We start from the raw sequence: 21,448 nt of genomic DNA, 5'->3' as shown, positions 1-21,448 counted from the left end.
ATGTGACTGGGAGTTGCATATGGACGAGTAGAGAGGCCCGTATCACACTCACCATCTCGTGACTCGTACAGGTCGACCTGGAATCCCCGGTTTCCGAGGAGGCAGGCGCACAGAGACCCCACCTGCGACCAGAAAAGGGAAGGAGTGCAGCGTCTGAATGAAAATGTGCGGCTCTCAATGATTGTGCTTCCATCATGTGCGAAATGTCTTTCATGCCTTCGGGCTAAAACACTGTGTCCTTGTGTATCTGCGTGCGGCGGATGTGGAAGAAAGCGGTCGCGGGCGGTAGCGCCGATGCCTTTGTACACTAGTTAGATGCGGACGTGTTTGCCCCCGCCCCCCTCCTCCCCCTCCACCCAAATAGGAGCGGGATAGAATGCCGCTGCTAAATTTCCAAGTTCCACCGCTCCGAATTCGTTAGCCCGGCGTAAGGTTCCCAGCACTGCACCCAATCCCCAATCTTGTTTCCGTTATTCCCAGCGCAGATTTAATTTGTGGCGAACAGCCCAGCCCTGCAGAAGCGTGAATTGCTGAGCTAGTCGGTTCATGGCGTACAAAAACTAGCGAACAGAACGCTGCACAAGATAGAGGAGGCACACACAACAGCGCTGTACGCCTGAGCTGTTAGTCAACAAGTGTTGTGTGGTGCGCTTCTTCGATTCCCTTGAGAACCTCTTGTACGATTTCTGCGACACCTAGAGTTCCTCTATAAAATGATGCACCCCTCCGTCTAACGACGGCGATGGTTGAACGCGAAGCTTTCGCGTGAGGGATTCCTCTGTTAAAAGCGAAAACCTAAAGCAGGCTTCACCTGTGAAAGAGTATATTTGAGGCAGAGCACGCTTTACAGGTGGAAGTTGGCTTTCCTGCAGTGGGTTTTTGAGGTGGACTGCAAACGCCATCAGTGGGACAGAAAATTTCGCTTTAAGCTTCGACCGTGTCGGAATGAGGCATCGGATAGACGCCGGCTTCATAACGCCAGGAACCCAGGTTCGATTCCGACCGCAGGCATCGTTTTTTTTCTTTCCCTTCACCCACGATCACCATCATAGTCCGAGAAAGTTGAGCTTTCCTGCAGTGTATTTTGAGGTAGACTACAGACGCCATCAGTGACCCATATAAAGCTTCGCTTTAATAGGAAAACTCCAGCGACACCATCCTCCGCGCTCCACGACGGCTACCACTGGCTGCAAAGTACTACCACTCCTCTGCGCCGTGGTTAGAGCCATTTTAGCCATTAAAAGTTGCCACAACTGTGGTTCTTAAAAGGCTAATGAAGTAAACAGCATGACAGAAGCGATTACGTTCATACAATTTGCACACATAATGTATATCTTGCATGATTACGCTACCATCGCATGATATCCTAAGAACGAATACAAAAATTCACGCATCTCCACGAAGTGAATCATGGCGAGTGTGCGAAGCACTGCCATGAGGATCGTTCTTACCGTAAATCCCCCGTGGCATTGTCCACTCGCGCTGGTAAATGAGTGACAACGCCGACAACGCGTGCGTACAGTATATACTATTCCAATCCAATCCAATCCCATAAAATTCAATTTAATCCAATTCAATCCATTTCAATCCAATCCAATGCTCCTCGCGCGTGCGCAACACTGTGTACACGGATGCCAAGCCCCGGACAAAGCAATGTCCTAAGTGTTTCTCCCATAAAAAACGAGCCTTTCGCTTCACATTTAACAGCAACGACCAACAACTTGGCAACAAAACTATTATTTGGAGCAAACTTACCTTCAGCTTGAGAAAAAATAAAATGGTTGTCAAATTTTCCCTTTTCAGTATCGTACGCAGCTCACATTATCGCGTGCTTCTACTAGGTCATAGTAGTATGAATACACGTATTTCACGAAATTTCGGATTCTTCTTTTTCAAGTTACTCATCGATCTGTTGCATTTCCCACAATTTTGTCAGTCTTAAATCTTTTACTGTGTAAAATATTTAAGGTTTACGTTTCCAGCTAATTTACGTTTGCAGCTAATAACATCTTATTACCTAATGTCATAACATCATAACAAATAAAAAAAGCTTCATTGTAAAGTAGCCTCTCTCTCAAAGTAAAATCATCGCCGGCTATTCGGCACGATTTAACGACGTGCTAATATTTTTTGTTGTAAGTAACTGCGGTGGCGCACTTGTTCCGTTGAGTAACTACTGATGCTTCTTGGCTTCCTGCACCTTAAAATTATGCTACCATTTTGTGCCATCATGGCTTGGAATACTTAATGTATCTACATCGAATTTACTTCAAACCAACTGCTAATACTAAACTATGTATGCCAACATGTATTTCCCTCTCGTTCTTAATGATGGCTCACTTTTTTCGTTGTACTTATATTTGCTGCTTTCTAGTTCTACGCTTTGGGGCGGATTTTCCATGCTACACCTCTAGAGCGCTATTCCAGGTTCGAAGTGCTGCCCGGTCCGGTACATAACGCCGCCGGATACCACGGGAGGCTGTACTAGATATGTTCAACCATGCTAGGTGAGGCTCCCTGGGACACAAACAACCAGCTAAGGATTTAGCAACCCTAATTGAGTACATTTGATAAAACCTCCCAATTATATACAATCACACTATCGGCCTACAAGCACTCGATAGGCGTGGCTGCAGATCTTTCGGAGTGGACCTCGTCCTGCTGTGGACGTAACGAGGCTTAAGATAAAGATAAAGATAAAGATAAGGCTCTACGCAGTAACTTCTATACAGACTCTGGAACCCTTGTTTTTATACGTTCATGTTCGCAAGCGTTCTCGACGAACTAAGAAATGACTGCAGGCTTCGCCATCCTTTGGATTTTTCCGCTACTTTCCTCGTACGATGGAGTTAAGCTTTTATTGGCTGCTCAGAGGCCTCGCCTTGGTCACCTCCTGAGAGGCGAAAGGGACGCTTATGCACGACCGTGGGCTTCTGTTGATAAGACAAGTTCCCAGCAGCCTACCTCACGTCATTACAAGCCTATGCTGCGTCAGGTGGAAACGTCGGCCCGCAGACGACCGCTCGCTCGTCCTGGCCTTGATAGCCACGGTACAGCGATAAGGCAAGGCCTTTTGCTGACAGCGACAGAACGACGGTAACCATATCACTGGGATTCTTTATCTAACAGTGATGTAACCACTCTACTGAAAAATTCCATTTACGTCCTGTACGAAATCACACGGATTGAGCGGATCCTGTATACTTTTATTAGGCCCCGTATGTAGCTACGCCGGGCCTGAATTCTGAGTTGAGAGAGAGAGAGAGAGACTGCTTTAATTAGAGTTGAAGTGAGGATATTTGTGGTCGGGACCGCTCCTCGGTCCAGGAGTTGTGTCCGTTTTAAAAATGTTCATTTCACGTCCGTTTCGAGACGCGTCTAGTTGGAGCCTTACGGCTAAAAGATATCGCGCTAAAAACAGGGCGCAAATAGGATGAAGGACGACACAAAAACGCATCTGTGACGTGCGTCTTGTTTTTAGCGTTTTTTTTTTTTTTAAGAGACGCGTCGTAGTTGCACTCGCGAGACCTTTAGCTTTCACCACTGCACAGAAACCAACGCCCCGCCTCGATAGAGTTGCGTCACAGCTAGTAAGTGTCGTCTGCTCTCAGCCAATCAGAACGCGCTCTCGAAGTGGACGAGATGGGCAAAACTCGGAACTGCGCCCGGATCCATCTGTCGGTGCGAAGCTGCGACCAGAATGGAGACGGTGCCGCATTCTCCACCAAACATGTTATTCAGCGGCAGGAAAAAAAAAAGTGTTTATTTAGCGCTCCCTAGCCCTTGCTGTCCTCGCGCCAGTAAACTCAACCAATCATCATGTAGGCAAAAGGTGGCGCGAACTTAAAACGAGAAGATAAAATACAGCGTTGTTCACTTTGAAAGAACAAATCAATCGCAAACGCCCACTTAATTTCACGCAAAGCTTCGCGTTTCAACCACCTTTCTCGTTCGTTGAAAGGGACTTTGGCTTTCTTCCTTTCAACTTCGAGGCGACCGTATGGGTTTCTACAGCAAAGGCGTGCGGCAAAGCAGCGCTTTCGTTTGCAACGCACGTGCGCCCGCTCAGTTCCAACCGTTGACGACGCTTAATTTTTCAAACAACCGGAATTTCTAGGGCAGCCCTTAGCACTCCATTCACGGATGTCTGCTGCGACCTCCATAGAGACGAAGTGACGTTACGATAGCTGTGACACCATCAGTCACGTCGTTACGGAAAGTGATGCCCCTTCAGGTGGCGCCGTCATCGCCAGTCGTCCCACGCATTGCGGCAAAGTAGAAGTGGTCGATGATGATGATAATGACGACCTGTTTGCCACGTGCGTAGCTAATGAATTTCCTTCCTCCTTTTTACAATTGACGAGACCACGTACCGCACGAACATATACGAAATGAACGTATTTCCACCAATGAATCAATGAAAACACCCGCAGCGGTGGCTCAGTGGCTAATGCGCCGTTCTGCCGAGCCCAAGGAGGGCGCGGGTTTGATCCCGGCCGCGGTGGCTGCTTTTCTAATGGAGGCGAAAAGGGAAAACGCCGGCGTGTCGAAATTTCATCATCATCTTCATCATCACCAGCCTATCTTCGCCCACTGCTGGGCAAAGGCCTCTCCCATTAATCTCCAATTATCCCGGTCCTGTGCTAACTGTGACCAGTTTATCCCCGCAAACTTCTTGATCTCATCTGCACATCTAACTTTCTGACGCCCCCTGCCACGCTTGCCTTCTCTAGGGATCCACTCTGTTACCCTTAATTAATGACCAACGGGTTATCTTGCCTTCGCATTACATTCCGTGCCCACATCCATTCCTTCTTCTTAATTTCTACTAATATGTCCTTAACACGCGTTTGTTCCCTGACCTCCACTCCGCTCTATTCTCGTCCCGTAACGCTCCACCTATCACCTTCCGTTCCGTTGCTCGCTGAGTCGTCCTCTTAGTGAGCCTCCAAGTTTCTGCCCCGTAGGTGAGTACCGGTAAGATGCAGCTAAGATGCATCTTACCGGCGCACGTTAAATACCCCCAGGTCATAGAGTTTCTGACAATATACGCTTATAAAGAAAGTATGCCCCAGGTGGTAGAAATTCTAGCGAACACTTAACAGCGACAAGGAAAAGAGGCGACGAAACACACGTTAGCGTGTGTTTCGTCGCCTCTTTTCCTTGTCGCTGTTAAGTGTTCGCTAGTATGATGATTTCCTCAGTCAGTAACCAACTCGCCCAACTTACCGCCTTGGTTGAAATTCATCCGGAGCCCTCCGTTGGGGCGTGGCTCGTAGCCCAGCTGGGTGTAACTTCGGCGCATTGAACCCCACAAACAGCCAATCAAAACGCCACTAAAACCTGCCTGCACCGGCGAGTTTTAGCAGTCCGTCCGTTCCGTCCGGTGCGTAGTTAGCGTGTTGACCGGGACCCGTCTGGGCACTCGGGCATTCGTCACGGTAGGGGGATTAGTTCCGCGGGCCTGCCTTCACCATGTCCGCGCCTCCTCGTCCTTCCGCGCGCGCAGGCGCAGATGGGTCCCGGTCAGCCCGGTAGCAACGTAACCAACGGAACATACGTATTGCTAGAGAGTTTTAGCAGTCCGTCCGTTCCGTCGCGTCCGTAGCTAGCGTGTTGACCGGGACCCGTCAGGGCACTTCGGCATTTGTCACGGTAGGGGGATTAGCTCCGCCGGCCTGCCTTCGCCATGTCCGCGCCTCCTCGCCGTTTCTTCTCGCCCTTCCGCGCGCGCAGGCGCAGACCGGTCCCGGTGAACCCGGTAACAACGTAACGAACGGAATGGACGGACTGCTAACACTCTCCACTCTCTAATGTTCAGCTCTGTCCTCTTCCGAAGGTTTTTGGTCACGTTCTTCAAAGCACCAGCAAAACAAAAAAAATTAGGGCATCTCCACTCCGCGGATGATGGCGAGTGTGCGGAGTTCGGGGACTCGAAATGACATCAAAGTTGCGCCCCGAGTGACATCCGATTTGCGTCCCGACCGTCATTCGATTTGACCCGTGAGTTGCACCTTGATTCTTCCCGAATTGAAACTGCAACTCATGGCTCAAATCGAATTTCGCTTGATTTTCGCTCGATGGTGGTGTGCGCACGGATGGACGTGGACGGAAATTGAGAGGTCCTAAGGTACTCCGCACCGTAACAGGCGAGGGAGTAAGCTGTTTCACTCTCGGATACTAACTGACGGTCGTAGCCCAGTGGGTAAGACGACTGACACTAACTCTGTCTGGTCTACCAGACACAGGCTCGGATACTGCCGTTGCCTGCGTGATTTTTTGCGATAGTAAACGCTATGCGCACGGACGCGGACGGACATTGGGCACTCCGCTCCTAAAACAAGGCGAGGAATATCCCCTTTTGTCGCAACGGGAACTTCCCGGCAGCCGCTTTATTTTTCCCATTGCAATACCGATTGCCACTCGCACGTGGAATTAAAGCTGCCTTTTCCTCGCCACATCGCGTTTCACAAGTCATGTTCACCGTGGGCGACAAACAACTTGGAAAGAACAACGTTTCCCGGAAGCGCCGAGGGGCAATTCGTGCATTAATTCCGAGCGGATGTTCGCGCGCGTGCAGTGGGCGGTAGAAAAACGTGTATGTAAGGCATACTAAAAGAATAATCGCATTCTGGGTTTTATGCTTCGTAGAAGTACCGTTTTAACGCTCGGTTTTGCACTAAAAGAGCGCTGTGGAAATGAAGAACATGAGGTTTAACGAGCGGGCCAAAAGAAAAAAAATTCACGTATCTCCACCAAGTGAATCATGACGAGTGGGCGAAGCACTGGGGATCGTTCTTACCGTAAATCACCCGTGGCATCGCCCACTCGCGCGTGTAAATGAGTGACAACGCGTGTGTACAGTATATACAATTCCAATCCAATCCAATCCGATACAATTCAATTTAATCCAATCCAATCCAATACCAATCCAATCCAACGCTCCTCGCGCATGCGCAACACTGTGTACACGGACGCAAAGGGACAAGCCACGGACAAAGCGAGGTCCTAAGGTGCTTCGCCCCCCCCCCCCCCCCCCCCCTCAAAAAAAAAAAGAAATCAGCAACTCAAGAACGGCACCACCTCATGTAGTGTATCACTCCGCCAAAGCGCCGGACCCGTGACGTCAGTGCGCGCGCGTTTTGAAAGGGTTTGCTATGAATACGTGATATCGTCTGCCTTGTCTCACGCAGTTTGTTTGTCGTCACTGGAGTCGTTTATAAGCATATTAAGTCCAAAAAATCACGGGAACGGCTCACGCCATGTTGAAAATATTCCCAGTAACGCCGTACTTGCGCCGCGCGGAGAAACATCCGGCTAGGGTGATAAGGCACAGCGGCAACTTCCGGTGCCGTTGTTAAGTTGTCACCGAGTATAGTACGTGGGGCCAGGAGAAACAGCAGACCCCGGATGTTGCACCTCACATGGATTTCCGAATTGGCCGCTGAAAGTTCTCCATGACCGGCAGGCACGGATCGTTTTGTCCGTATACGCTTTCACATCTCTCCCGAAGTGGTCGGCGTTAGCACGCGCTAGAACCCGCGGCAAACGGTTTCGCGAACTCGGCTTCAGGCGCGAACGCACGTAAACTGGCGAGGAGAACAGCACGCGAGACACCACGCCACGAAGGCTGGGCAGAGTGTTCTCGAAGGTCGAGCTGGCCGACGCCGGGTGCTCCTCATGAGGCGCACACTCACGTGCGCTCAGTATTCTTTCTAGGTTTTTTTGTTTTTTGCGAGCTTCTCACGTGGCGCGAGTCTGGCCGAGGCCGGGCGCTCCTCACAAGACGCGCGCTCACATGCGTTAGGTTTTTTTTTTTTTCTGGTAACACTTGACGGCGGAACCATAAGCTTATAGACAGCTCTGCTGTTAACAAATTCCGAGAACACCTCATCATCATCATCAGCCCGTCTACTCCCACTGCAGGACAAAGGCATCTCCTACAGATCTCCAATTATCCCGATCCTGTGTGCTAACTGCGACCAATTCATCCCCGCAAACTTCGTGATCGCATCTGCCCACGTAACTTTCTGCCGCCCCCCTGCCACGCTTGCCTTCTCTAGGAGTCCACTCTGTTACCCTTAATGACCAACGGTTACCTCGCCTTCGCATTACATGCCTTGCCCACGCCCGTTTCTTTTTCTTAATTTCTACTAATATGTCCTGAACACGCGTTCTTAACCCAAGGACGCCTAATCACTTCTTATGGTTGTGAACGTGAAAGCATGAATTCCCTGCTGGACGACTGAGACGCCTCGCGTTGTCGAAGGGCTTTGCAATCTTGCCGCTTGAGACGCTTTGCTTTGCGGTCCGCCTTTGTACGCTTTCGAATGTCTTCGGTCTGTCTCCTACGCGTTGCGCCGCTGCTGCTCCCTGCCGTCGTGTAATGGGAGGGTTGACGACGATGCTGCATTTAGCTGCCTGTCTGTTCGCTCGTTTGGCTGCGTTCTTCCGCTCCCTTTCCTAGTCAGCACAGCCAAGCGACGCATGGCGCCATCTAGGGGCATGTTTGAAGCTATGCCCACGTGCATGTGGCCCTCAATTTAGTCGCTCAGAACCGTTTGTTCTTGATTGATTATAGGGTTTAACGCGCCGACGCAACGCAGGCGATGAGGCGCGCCGTAGTGGAGGGCGCCGGAGTAATTTTGACCACCTGGTGGTCTTTAACGTGCGCCGAAATCTCGTGCACACGGGCGTTTTTGCTTTTCGCCTCCATCAGAAAAGCGGCAGCCGCGGCCGGGAATCGAGCCCGCGACCTCGTGATCAGCAGCGCAACGCCTTAGCCACTGAGCCACCGCGGCGGATGACCGCTTGTTCTCGTAGTGTCGTAGTTCCGCTCCTGCGAAGCGAACATCCTGACCCGGGTTCAAATCCCGTAACCGCTTTTGTTTTTCCTTTTCAAGGGTTTGTCATATTTGAATATTAACAATTGCTATCACGCATGTAATCTATTTACGACACCTTTTTATGCATCATAAATGGGATTTCGGGTATTTGCGTTGCCTTTTGGTCAGTTTCAGCTACTGCTTCTCGTACGTCTTTGCTGGTTTTCCCCTTTAGGTCGGTTACGGCTATTTCTGTTGAATATTTTTCTACACCGGGGTTTTCAACCATTGCAGGTGTCCGTTTTGGCTGTTATATATTTCAGTTCGAGTGGTTTTGTATGCTTTAGGTACGTTTATGCTGTGATATAACCCCATAAGCAAGCTCAGGCGACGGCTGGCTGTACTGACTAGGAAACGCATATACGCGGCGGGGACGGCCACCCCTCGTTACTGTCTAGTTTAATCTCGCGCTATGGAATACCCCGTGCTATAGAACGTGCCCCGAGGATCGATTTTGCTGTTACAGACGCCGACGCCCGCCTTTTAGGGGCGAAGAACCTTAGGGGCTCGGGCTGTGGGTGTCTCCTGTCGTCGTCGTCGCCTGTCGTCACGGTAAATCACGTTAAACATAACATAAAACACGGTAAACATAATTTAAACTTATTTATAATACAGGAATAATCAGGATTTAATTACATTAATAACAGACATTTGTTAAATTTAGTCTTGAAGGTATACTTCTTAGCATGCTGCGACGTGTGACACGAAGGCAACTTACGACCAGTCTGTCTCTCATTTAATTACTTAAATCCGGTTCAACGCAAGAGAGGGCGCCACCGCCTCAGCAAGCGCGATTGCTCCTCCCACCGGCGCTGCTGCAGTGCCCAATCAGCGCGCGCCCTGCGGTGAGAGACTTACAATCTTTGAATACACTTAACGCTGCATGCTTTGCTCCTCCTCAGGTTTCACGTTAGTGGAGATGGCCCGGGATTTTTACTGCGAAGCAGTAAACCTCTAACCAGTCAATAAAATTTTCGTTTCCGCGTCAGCAGAAAACTCCCAGGTTACCACGGCTGCACATACATCCCAGGCTACTACTAGCTACACAAACTACTGGCACCGCCAGGTATTGAACTTGGGTCCGAATGGAGCAGGGGAACGAGAGCCCGTCCTTTTGCCGACTAAGCTACGCCCACACGTGGAGATGGGGAGACAGACGGTGGTTTGGATTCAGCGTCTGAGGAGGGGGAGGGCGCTTTTTGGAGGCGACACACGGGACAAGAGTGAGGGGGAGGCAGTGAAAGAGATGAAACCATAGCCATGCATGCAGCCCTCCTCCTCACCCTTCGAAAGACACTCCTCTCCGTTTTATTTCTGATGACGCTGCAGTTCGGGATACCGCCCCGGAGAATCCCAGGAAACGGATGGCAGTCTCTGGTTTCAATCTTTGTAGAGCCGCGTGTGTGAATTCAGGTGACGCCGCATGGGTAATCGTTGTGGGTGCCATTTACAGCTTCGCAGTCCAACCACATTGACAGCGTGAATTGGAGCCATTTTTTTTTCTCAATGGACCGTGATGTTTTCGCATTAAAACATTTTGTTGTCAAAATTATGGCGGGAATCAGTACCGGCGCTACTTTTGTGCCGTAAAGCTGCTGTGAAGCGATCTTCTATGCAGGGAAAAAGAAAGAGACGGATTTATACGATCCCGACTGCACCAGGGACAGAATTAACTGCGCAATCGTACCCCTTATTAAGCTGCTTAGTAAGCTTGGCAAGCGCAGCGTGTTATTCCGGCAATACATCTCCACTCGAGCAGTTCCGCCAGGTGCGAGTCTTCGACCGCATCCTGTCATCAGTGTCGCCATCTGCGCGATCCATCGAAACCACTTGTTTTGCTCGCCTCGTGGGCTGGAGGCTCGTCGCCGTTTGACAGCCAACTACGGGGTCGCCGATCTTGGTTGAGATCTACTCGCATCGAGATATAAATGATATATCGGGTCGCTGAACCGTCGCCTAATGGAAGTTGGCCTAATCGTATACACCCAGATCTTTGAAACCCGCCCGTAAACCACGTAATGGGAGTGGAAGAATTCGCCTGCCGTTCGCAGACCGAGGCAAACCTTGACCTTACTCAACCCGTCTGCACAGTGTAGTGTAGGTGTAGTGTAGGTGTAGTGTAGGTGTAGTGTAGGTGTAGTGTTGGTAAAGAAAAGAACGCTATTTTGGTAGCACTAATGGCGCACATTACATTTACAAAGCTTCATCGATGGGAGTTAGTGTATATATGAAACCCGAGTCCGCAGCGTCGCAAAAATGTTGGCATTCGCGGTCACCTTCTACTGATAAAGTAGGCTCTGTGCTTGTAACATAGGTTGACCTAGTGTCACTAACCGTATTTAGTGACACTAGGTTGACCGATCAATTGGTCCTTGCCGGGTTTACTACCCCCGGGAAACTTTTCAACTTTAGGTTTTTTAGTTAACAATAAACAATATTAAAATTCATTCTCTTTAAGTTTTCTAGTTAAGAATAAACGATGTTACAACTCATCCTCATTATTAAGTTACGATCGTGCTTACTGATGGCGTATGTAACGCGAAAACGTCGAAGTGAAAAAAAAAAAACGCCTGCGGTGGCCGGAATCGAACCTTGTTTTGAAGTCGGCGTCTGTGCGATTACTCCATTTCGACATTATTTTCTTTACTGCTTGGAAAACTGCGCTTAATCTTAAAAGCTATCAGTCATCCAAGAAGACACACATCACTGCAGCTAAAATAAGCCGTCCGACAAAACTCGGGCAAGCAGACGCACGCGTCCGAAAGATGCAGCCATTCTGACGGGTCACTTTGCGCCCCATTAATTCTCCGCACCAACGCCGCCTGCTCCCCAAAAATGGACTTCGTTGAGCGAGGGGGTTCCGCGTGCCTGTCAGTCATGCGGTGCTTTCACAAGCTGTATGATCCCATCACAACAAATATATCACGGCCGTGCACTGCTGTAGCATCTCGAAAAAGGCAAGAACCGAATTGCACTAGGGGTAATGTCCCTTTTAACAGTTCGTTGCAAAACATTCCAGAAAAACACCGCATCCCAGCACAAGACGAAATAATGATCAATGGTTTCAGGTTTCAGGAATAGACATTCCTTTTTTTGCGCAACCATGTTTCCACTTGTCGAAGCGGTTTGGAAAACTTGGACGACAACCAAACAATCCGTCAAAAAAGAAAGCTTCGCGTTCAACCATCGTCGTCGTTTCACGGAGGAACGCGTGATTTTTTTTATTTATTTTGAGGATCAGGTGGGCAACTGGTTTACTCAGACGATCAGTATTGGTTTTGTTAGGCTACGCACTCCGATCGAAGACTTCTGACGCTTTTCCCGTACCGGTCCAGCTACGCTAATCATATTTCTATGATTAATCTGACGACTAAAATGTTCACTTACTAAATGCCTTCAGTTCGAGTGCACACGTGTCCTCATATTTCCACAACGCATTGCGCCTGTCAATGCAGCCTGGCGCTTTTTCTTGCTATCCATGGGCTCAATGTGGGTTAAACGTAGTTTAAAAGAGAACGCAGATGCAGAACAGGTGATACGGGAAGAGCGGACGCATCGTCTTTTCAATCTCTTGTACAACTTCATCGTCTGGACGGCCGATCCATCATCACTAAGGGAGAGGGGGGTGCACACGTGGTCACAACTGTTATCCCCTCCCTCCGTATCTTTCAAACCACATATTTATTTTACACACGCCCTTGCGAAAGGCCGTCGTTATACAGCACACCGGTTTTTCTTCCTGATCTTGCGTAAGCAACACGCCGGCAAGATAGCTGATGCAAGACGAGCCGGTCACAAAGAAATAATAACAAAACAGAAACGGTCGCCAAGGCTTCCTGTCAAGCTTCTTATTGTCGCTATAACTTTTATATGGCCTTACGTAAACCGTAAGATGAACGCCTTGGAGGAGTCGGGAGCGCGTGGCACAGTTCTGGCCGCAACGCTCGCTTTGAACCTTGGTATTTACGCTGATCACGGGTGAATTGGTATGCTGTTGCCTGTTCAGGACTTAACCGAATACACTATTGTCCTGCAGCTAGGAAACGCCATGCACACAGGACCCATACGTTATACTAAATCTTTAATGGAACACCCAATTGGGAAGGGACCGGATATCTGGGTGAACACCGGAGCACTAATGAAATAACATCCGTTAGGCGACCCTTGTTAAATTTAATTTTGGTTTCATGAGCGTCAGTTAAATTTTGTTAATCGAAGAAGCTGCAGTTGAGACAGACAGACAGACAGACAGACAGACAGACAGACAGACAGACAGACAGAGAGACAGAGAGACAGACAGACAGATAGATAGATAGATAGATAGATAGATAGATAGATAGATAGATAGATAGATAGATAGATAGATAGATAGATAGATAGATAGATAGATAGATAGATAGATAGATAGATAGATAGATAGATAGATAGATAGATAGATAGATAGGGAGAGACAGACAGAGAGAGCTAGAGAGAGAGAGCTGTTTATTAAAAGTGGGAGCCAGCCGAGATATTTGCCAAAATTTCGAAACCGACATGCCACTCAGCGGGGAAAGGGGGAAGGGAGGATATACAAGTCCCGATGGATAGCAGGGTAGAGGAAAAAGGAAGAAAGAAAAGAAATAGAATAAGAAAAGGAAATTCCGTTCAGTTTCTGTGAGTAGTGCAATAAAGCAGTCTAAAGATTCTATTCTAAATGAATATGTAGCTTGCTGTGTCCCGAAGCGCTCGGGAATCTAACACGCCACCTACATTGAACCGTCTATGAAGATCGAATTCCCTAGCTGAAGTGTTTCACTATACGATCGACTGTATCGACCACGGTGAGGAAACAGGTAGCCGATAAGGTACCGGTTACAATAACCTTTTCTTATCCTCCCTGATTAGACGTTGCGTTAAGGGTGGTTTATCACTAATACAACGAGCACGAGCACGCCCTCGCTTCAAGTTGAACTGCAGCTGACGAGTAGTAGTAGTAGTAGTAGTAGTAGTAGTAGTAAGTATTGCTGAATGAGGTGGACTTAGCCTTGCATAGCTGCCGGCAATTGCTCCGCCTAATCGTCCCCAATACAACATCAGAAACTCTCAAAGTCATCACACCCCACTTAGTCCTAAAATAACATACACACAATGTCACCACACGCGAGTGCAGTCTGCCCCGCTTATAAAGAGTTCTGTTTAACGAGAGCTCCGTTTGCTCGTGAGTGATATATCAGCTCAAAAAAGGCGTTCCGGGTCGGGTAATTACTGGGGTTGACGTCGCACCGTATACGTCAAGCCACTGCACGTGGCTTCAAAATCATGCCGTGCTTATCGGCTTCAGTGATATGGCAGCGTTCACTTTCAACTGTTATGCTCACAGCACTTCCTCAAACTGCCAAGTTTGACACATTCGTTTGAACAGGAAACACGCGCTCTACGCCTGGTCCTGTTTTCTGCCGCTTTTATTCCCTGTATTTGACACGTGCGGTGTCACCTTCTCTAAAATAGTTGTGGCATCCTGTATACTAAAGCTGGAGGTATCGCCGACTAAAAAAATGCACGCTGAAATAAACTATACTGCTGGTTGTTCCTTTCCGTTATGGTACACCACACGTACACCAAAAATGACATTAAGTGTTTAAGGCCTTAAAATACCAAATTACATTAATTGGGCGGGCCGTGATACACGCGAAAACGCAAAGGCACTAAGTATTAGGCATGATGGCGATCATGACCAAAAAAGAGAAATTCACTCATATTTTAGAAGCCCTTAACGAAGAGAAAAACGTATTACAAGAGTTAAAAATGTTTTTTGTAAAAGAAAACCTTATGAGAAATAGTGTTTTCTTAAAAATGGTGTGAGCCGTTTCAAAAAGTGGCTTCAGCAGCTGCCGTCGCCGTTCAGCGGTAGCCAAATCCGTAAAATCCGTAAAAAACACGATGTTTTGCCTTTTGCTGCGGTTTTAGTAAACTTAATCTTCAAAACTTCGCCACCAAGAGCGCACAAAAAACCACCTTATTTCAAAGTTCAGCTTTGTTTCCGCGTCAACACTCTGGTGCTGAGAGTTTCGTTGGTTTCATTTGGTGCTCATCGCGTTCGGGAGTATAGGCAGATTTAAGGCGTTCGTGAACGTAAATGAGTTGTGCGGAACTCCTTAAACCGAAAATGACGTTAGAGCGAATGTCATTAGATTTTTGCGTGTAGCAGCGAATTAATGACATTAAAACCTAAGGCATTAAGCACTTAGCGTCATTTTTCGTGTGCGTGTGCCAACGGGTATAATTCAAGAAAGATATGAAACATTTCCGTTAGCTTTAATTACCAGCACTTCGATATCGTGCTGTGTGCTCGTCGTCGTTCCAAATAGCAAGTATTACGTGCTACGCGTACAGTCTTCTTTACTTCGCTTCAATATCCTTTGAGCAAGCATCGCAATTCCGTCACGGTTTCCACATAAGACATAACTGTGCGCTCGGGATTTCGTTGAGGGATTGGGACGGGACGGTACCCGAGGGCCACAGCCGTCTGCTCTGGACGGAAACTTTTGGGGTGAAGCCCGCCGCGGTGGCTTAGTGGCTATGGCGTTGCGCTGCTGAGCCCAAGGTCGTGGGTTCGATCCTGGCCACGGTGGCTGCTTTTCTGATGGAGACGAAAACGCCAGTGTGTTTAGATTTAGGCGCACGTTAAAGATGACCAGGTGGTCACAATTAATCCGGAGCCGTCCACTACGGCGCGCCTCGTAGCACAGGTTAAACCCCACAATAAATCAACTTTTGGGGTGAGACTTCGCTGCTTGAAACCATGAGTGAAACTTAAGTGCAAACAGACACAGGGACGAGACAGGGAAACGACACCAGCTCGTCTCTGTGTCTGTTTGCGCTTAAGTTTCACTCATGGATGTTCACAAACTAGCTCGTCTCTCCATTTTGCTTGAAACCGCCACCGTCAAGCTACCGAATATACCTGCCTGCTCGCGGGAATATCCAATTCTGTTGTATTTCGCACTCCACCCTTGCAAATTTGTCCCTTTCGCCTCGCATAAGCGGAAGTGCTAGAGAGTGGCGCGTAGTGTTTGTGCGCAACGAACTCGACCACTCCTCCCGCACCCGAGTTTCACGCGAGAAGTTTAAATGCAGGGTTAAGAATGAACGTCCAAAAAATCAGAAGTTGTGTTTAGTAGGCACGCGAAGCGACGCGCCTTCTAAATAGGTAACGGGATACTGGAACAAGTGAGTGATTATACCCATTTTGGGCTAGTTATTAGAATTGATCCAAATAAGGAAATGGAATTAAACGAACAATAAGTATGGAGTGGGCTGCATTCTGTAAGCATTCTGATATTACCAGTAGTAAGCTACCCTTGTCACTAAAAAAACCTGGTGTACAAACGATTTGTGATTCCGGTAATGGCATAAGGGGCAGAAACTTGGGGGCTCTCTTAAATATCGACCCAAGGGATCATGAAAAGAATTCGTGCAAGGGGTCACACTTAGAGATAAGAACCACATTCCTATTCATCTGCAATTTTATTCCCCGCCTGTATTGCACTCTCTGTGCGCGTTAGATGTGCGCTCCCTTCAAGCTACAAAACTTCCGGCGTTTATTTTCCACCTATAAGAACGCATACGAGCGAGCCATGTGCGCAGCTGTCCGCAGTAAGCTCCTTCCTGAACGCTTTCACTACCCGGCTAAACAATGCAAGAGAGCGCGTTTTGATAGTCCAATGAGAGTATTGTGAGGCACTCGAGCGCACGTGCGCGTACATACCAGACCCCCTCCGACGACTGCGAGAGAATCCTCCGTGGCTGCCATTACGCGCTGTCGTCCTCTGCAGCTCGCCGTTGAACAACCGCCAGCCGCCGCCGCCGCCGCTACGGGAAGCTCGCCTCTGCCGGCTTATCCGAGCCGACGACACGGCGATAGGTGGCCTCGCGCATGGCTCAATTGCGGCCGCGCTGCTTGTAAAACCGCCAACCCGTCGGCGGCGCGCCGCCGGGCTCGGACGGGAACGGAGAGGCGGTTTCGTAAACGTACGACGGAGTGCCTTGACGGAGGAGTGCGGTTTATTGCCCCCTTACCGTGCAAAAGCGGCGGACACGCAAGTTGGCTTGCACCTCCGTTCTTTTTTTTCTCGCTTGACTGCACCCAGCTGTATTTAGGTGCGTACACCGGGCGAGAAAAATGGAATAACGAGCTGGAAATGGAAGAGATATTCGCGACAGCGGGTCAAGCGGGTTGCTCAGCGCTGTCGGCGTCCTTGGCGTTCTCAAGGAGCTATGTTCCGCGATCTATGACTGCATGATATCCCTAATGAAGCCTGTGGGGTACCTCTGATGTCAATAATGAAGTTTTGGGGTACGTAGAATTAAAGAGTGAATAAAGCGTGAAAAGAGAGGGGCGCGTGATAAAAAAAAAAAAAAAAAACCAGAAGCCGAGGTTTTGTGTAGCTGTACAGAATATTCTTGTGATGCGGCGATCGAGTGAGATAGTGCAGAGAGAGAGAGAGAGAGAGAGAGAGAGAGAGATACTGATAATACAATTCACTAAGTTTTTTTTTTGTATTTTCGCCCGCTACGAATCGTGCGCGAGGCGGGCACGTCCTCAGAAGTACTTAGCTGATAAATGCAGATATGCATGCGTCCACGAACGGCCCTTATCTCTCTATCCGCGGTGGTCTAGCGGTAATCATTCGTTACCCGGTCAAAGCGGACACGCGCGCTTTCCCTTTCTTACGCTCTCAACGGTTTGCGACGAAAACGGACAGAGGAGGACGAGCAGTGTCGCATACGCGCTGCGAAGACCACGTGACACGACTCGTGGACTGATCAAGTCAGCAGCGCTTGTCGATATAAAAGTCGATATAGATACTACGCCCGTTGATACATACCGCCAACAATCACGCCACTTTCTCGAGTGGAGACTAAAACAGAAAAAAAAAACAAAAAAAAAAAAAAACGCCTGAGCGCCGGAGCACTGGTTGCGCATTGCGGAGCCCCGGGTGGTTTAAATTTGGCGCCAACAAGCCACTGGCGGCGTCGTGCGCTTCATGCATATCTGGAGAGGAGCGCATGCAAGATGCCGTCGTGATGTGAAGCTGTTTTCTTTTTTTGTGTGTGTGTGTCAGATTGCCTTACGGCATAAGAAAATGTTTTCGCAGGTGCAACACTGTACCCGAAACACGCGAAAATTCAAGAAGAAACCGGTGCTGGGGCCCCCATATCCAGTGCTTGAGATCTCACGCCTTGAGATCTCAATGCTTCACGCACCCATGTGAGTCATTGTCTGCAACCGTCCACGCTGGCCACGTGTAACGCGTTCTTCCGAATCAGAACGAGGTGGCTCCCGCGCCGCGCGCACGCGCCATTTTCCGAAAACTCTGAAAACGTTTTTTTTTTTTTCGATGGGTATAAAGGCGCGCGCGCTAGAGAGAAAGAACTTTATTCTGGAGCCGTTGGGTCAACGACGAGTGGTGACCATCGCTTGGAGGGCGCCAGACTGCTCGTTCAGCGAGTCCTTGCTGGACCCGCGGAATCGAGCTGCCTAACGCCGCCTTCCACTGCTCCACACAAGAGATGAGAGGGGATGAGTTTTGAGGGCATTGTCAAATGATATGAGCAACTGTGTTGTGGGGTCCACAGTCGGGACATTGGGGAGAGGGAAATACAGATAGATAAATTGCGTGTAGTATGGCGCGTGTTGCGAGTTGTAGCGACCGCAGTCTGCTGGTAGCGGGGCCGGTCGCCGTCGAGCCAGGACTAGGGGAGAGCTTAGAGCAAACTCAACGGGTTTATTTACATTTTTACAGTGAGTTGTCGAGATGAAGACAGTCTGCTGGCGAGCCGCAGCACGCCCTTTTTGTTGACCCCCGATCCCTAGTTCCCTAGGTTGGGGATCACCATACAAAACAATGTGGACCAATGGTGATGTGTTCCTCGCTGTGAAGCACCGCCCTCGGAGAGGGACACGCTTTTCATGTATGTCGATAGATGCACAACACGCACACACACACACACCCTTGCCACTCGTTAGGAGGGGAAGAGCGGAAGAAGCGCGGGCGCCGTGTATCCTTTTGGTGTTATCCGCGCGCTGCGTTCCCACGGGGGGGTTCTTCTCTCACGTACTTCCCAGGGAGCCTAACAGCACAGATTATCAAGGTTCGTGGAATCACTCCGGGAAGAGTTAATGGCTTGACAATTGCCACTGCCTTCTTCGCTCTGCCCCCGCCGCCACTGGGGTCCCATTGTCCGGTCGTCGCCGTCTGGGCTTTCACGCGCACACGCGTTCAGTTGCTTAGGCAGGGGAAAGAGGGGCGGCTCCTTAATCCCTTTGGGGCAACAACACTCAACACCGCTCAAAAGCCGCTGTCAATCAGGGGTCGCCGCCGCGTCTTGTCGGCTCCTCTGACAAGCCGTGGCGGGCCGATTCACGGGGTGGTCGACCGGCGCGTCGCCCGGTCGCAACACGCGACAGGGGAGGGTGTTGGTTTGGAGAAGGCGCCAGTACCGTCCCTCGGTGGTAGAGAGTGACCAATGGGGTGGGGTGGAGGGTAGCGCCGGCGAGAGAGGCGGTAGTGGCAGGTAATTTCCTGGAAAGTCAGAAGGCTGTCGCGGGTTCATGGGAAGGGGTGCGACCTGGCCCAGCTCGGTGGGTTAGCTCTCGAGCTGCAAGGCTAGCCGCTTCGTTTCCTTCCAGCCCCGCATGGGCACGGTTCCAAATCAACTCCGCGTGGGAAGTGGGAGCATTTTGAAGGAGAATTTTGAGAGCCTGCGGGGAAATAATCCCCTGGGCGAAATTTCGAATGGCCGTTTTCGAATCGGAGATAACAATTGTTGGGGCAGGCCGACGAGCGAGTCCGCAGTGGCAGGGGAGCGCGTTCGGATAGTGAGTGAATGGTAAGAGGTTGCTTTTGGATCAAAGATGGCGGTGACTGCGTAGGCGTTGTGTTCGTCCACATAGGCGGTGGACTGGCCCATGGGGTATTTACGGGCTAGAACGCGTGCGCAATGTTCACGGCATTTAATGTTGTGCTCCGGATGCATATTGCGGGGAATCGGCCGCACAAGCAGGATATTGTGCAAGTCGGATGGAATGTATACTCTGGGGTCAGTAACAATCGGTGCATGAACCCCGAGCGACTCTAGGATGTATCTGCCAGTAGAAGTAGTAGAAAGGCGGGGAAGTTGACAGGCAGAATGGGCTTCTATGAGCTCTTCAGCTGTGTTGTAAATGCCGAGGCGTTCCAATTTGGCAGTGGAAGTACTTTGAGGGAGTAAAAGCGCCGTTTTGTATATTTTTCGTATGAGGCAGTTGATTTTAGACAGCTCCGTTTTACTTGTGTTAAGGTACGGTGTAACCAGTAAAGATGGTGTAACCAATAAAGGCACGAAAAATGTCTGTTTGTGGCTTAGGCGAGGACTACACTATACTCGGGAACAAATTAAGAACGGCAACGATGATGATGATTATGGTTGATAAGGTATCCCGTTGTAGCGGGGTGATGACGTGCCATCTTACCAAAAAAATGAAAAAGAAACAAATTTACCTATGTTTTACACTCTCCGTTTAATACCAGCACTAAAAAGGTGATGACGCTTAAAAAGTGATCAAGCCCAGAGGCAACGGAGGGGAGGAGGAGGAATGCCTTTACCATACAGTTAATACTACGCCTTTACGGAGGTTGCCACTGTGCGCACGATATCACGCAATCTCCTTTCAAAACGCGTGAGCCCGTTCACATCCGGGTCTGTCGCTTAGGCGGAGTGATACGCTATGCCGATTTTTACAACATTGGAAATATTGTCGCAAATCAGAGGGCAACCCTCAACATCAAAATTCCCTAATGGCCGTACGTTGTTGCCACAAGAGGACGACGAAGCAGCGGCGCCCAGCACGAGACCACGAGCGCATGGGCTGGCAGCGCCCGACTGGGCCACGTCAACTCCGGCTGCGTCGACGTCTTCCTCACCATCGATAGCTGGCAATTGGCTCACTGTGGAGCAGCGCAGGAACGCTGGCGAGTCTTGCACGCAGCCCCGGCCACCCCGGCTGCGTCTCTGGCCGTTGTGCGTTCCTGCCACCCATTCGGCGCAGCATCCGCAGCTCACGACGACACCGAATGGCGGCGCACGTCCAGCATCGGCGTCGGGTCGTCAACGGCCGCCGACACGGCTGGAACCCATTCGGCCAGCCAGTGGATCGCGGTCTCCCAGCACCGAAGGCTTAGCCCCCGGCCACCCCGGAGGAGCACGCCTGCTGCCGGGAACTCCGCCGTCGGCAGCGGCTGCGGAGGACGACGAAGAGCCGCACGGCGGCCGTGCGACTCAGTGCCGTCTACCGCGGAAGACATCTTCGCAGCGCACACCCTGCAGCAAGATACCGACTTGGCTGCCGCCTCTGCGGCCCGTCTCACCGGAGTCACATCCCTCGGCCAGCTTCCGTGGCGCTGCTCAGCCCTCCAACGGCCAGACGACCCTTACCGCATGTCGGTGAGGGCACCAGCCGGGAGAGACCGAGGCCGTCACCCGGGGACGCGGAGACAGCGGCTGCCCCAACGGTCGCCGCTCCTGTCTACGCGCCCGGCGTC

The 21,448-nt window shown here is 50.1% G+C and overlaps 1 protein-coding gene across 1 annotated transcript in view; it reads right to left on the bottom strand.

Moving 5' to 3' along the window:
• The window catches only part of Cn (Kynurenine 3-monooxygenase cn), a 36,775-nt gene extending 19,872 nt beyond the window's left edge, over positions 1-16,903 (bottom strand). Inside the window, exons 1-2 of the mRNA XM_077674396.1 lie at positions 16,633-16,903; positions 53-122 (exon numbers count right to left, since the gene is read on the bottom strand). Coding sequence (XP_077530522.1) covers positions 53-122; positions 16,633-16,677 — 115 coding nt within the window. The 5' untranslated portion in view covers positions 16,678-16,903. The remainder of the gene's footprint in view (positions 1-52; positions 123-16,632) is intronic.
• Positions 16,904-21,448: the final 4,545 nt, after the last annotated feature.

The sequence above is a fragment of the Haemaphysalis longicornis genome, unplaced genomic scaffold (assembly GCF_048455015.1).
Source record: "Haemaphysalis longicornis isolate Haplotype H1 unplaced genomic scaffold, Haemaphysalis longicornis Haplotype H1 scaffold_6, whole genome shotgun sequence".
Classification (NCBI taxonomy): domain Eukaryota; kingdom Metazoa; phylum Arthropoda; class Arachnida; order Ixodida; family Ixodidae; genus Haemaphysalis; species Haemaphysalis longicornis.
This window is presented reverse-complemented; position numbering and strand designations above follow the sequence as displayed.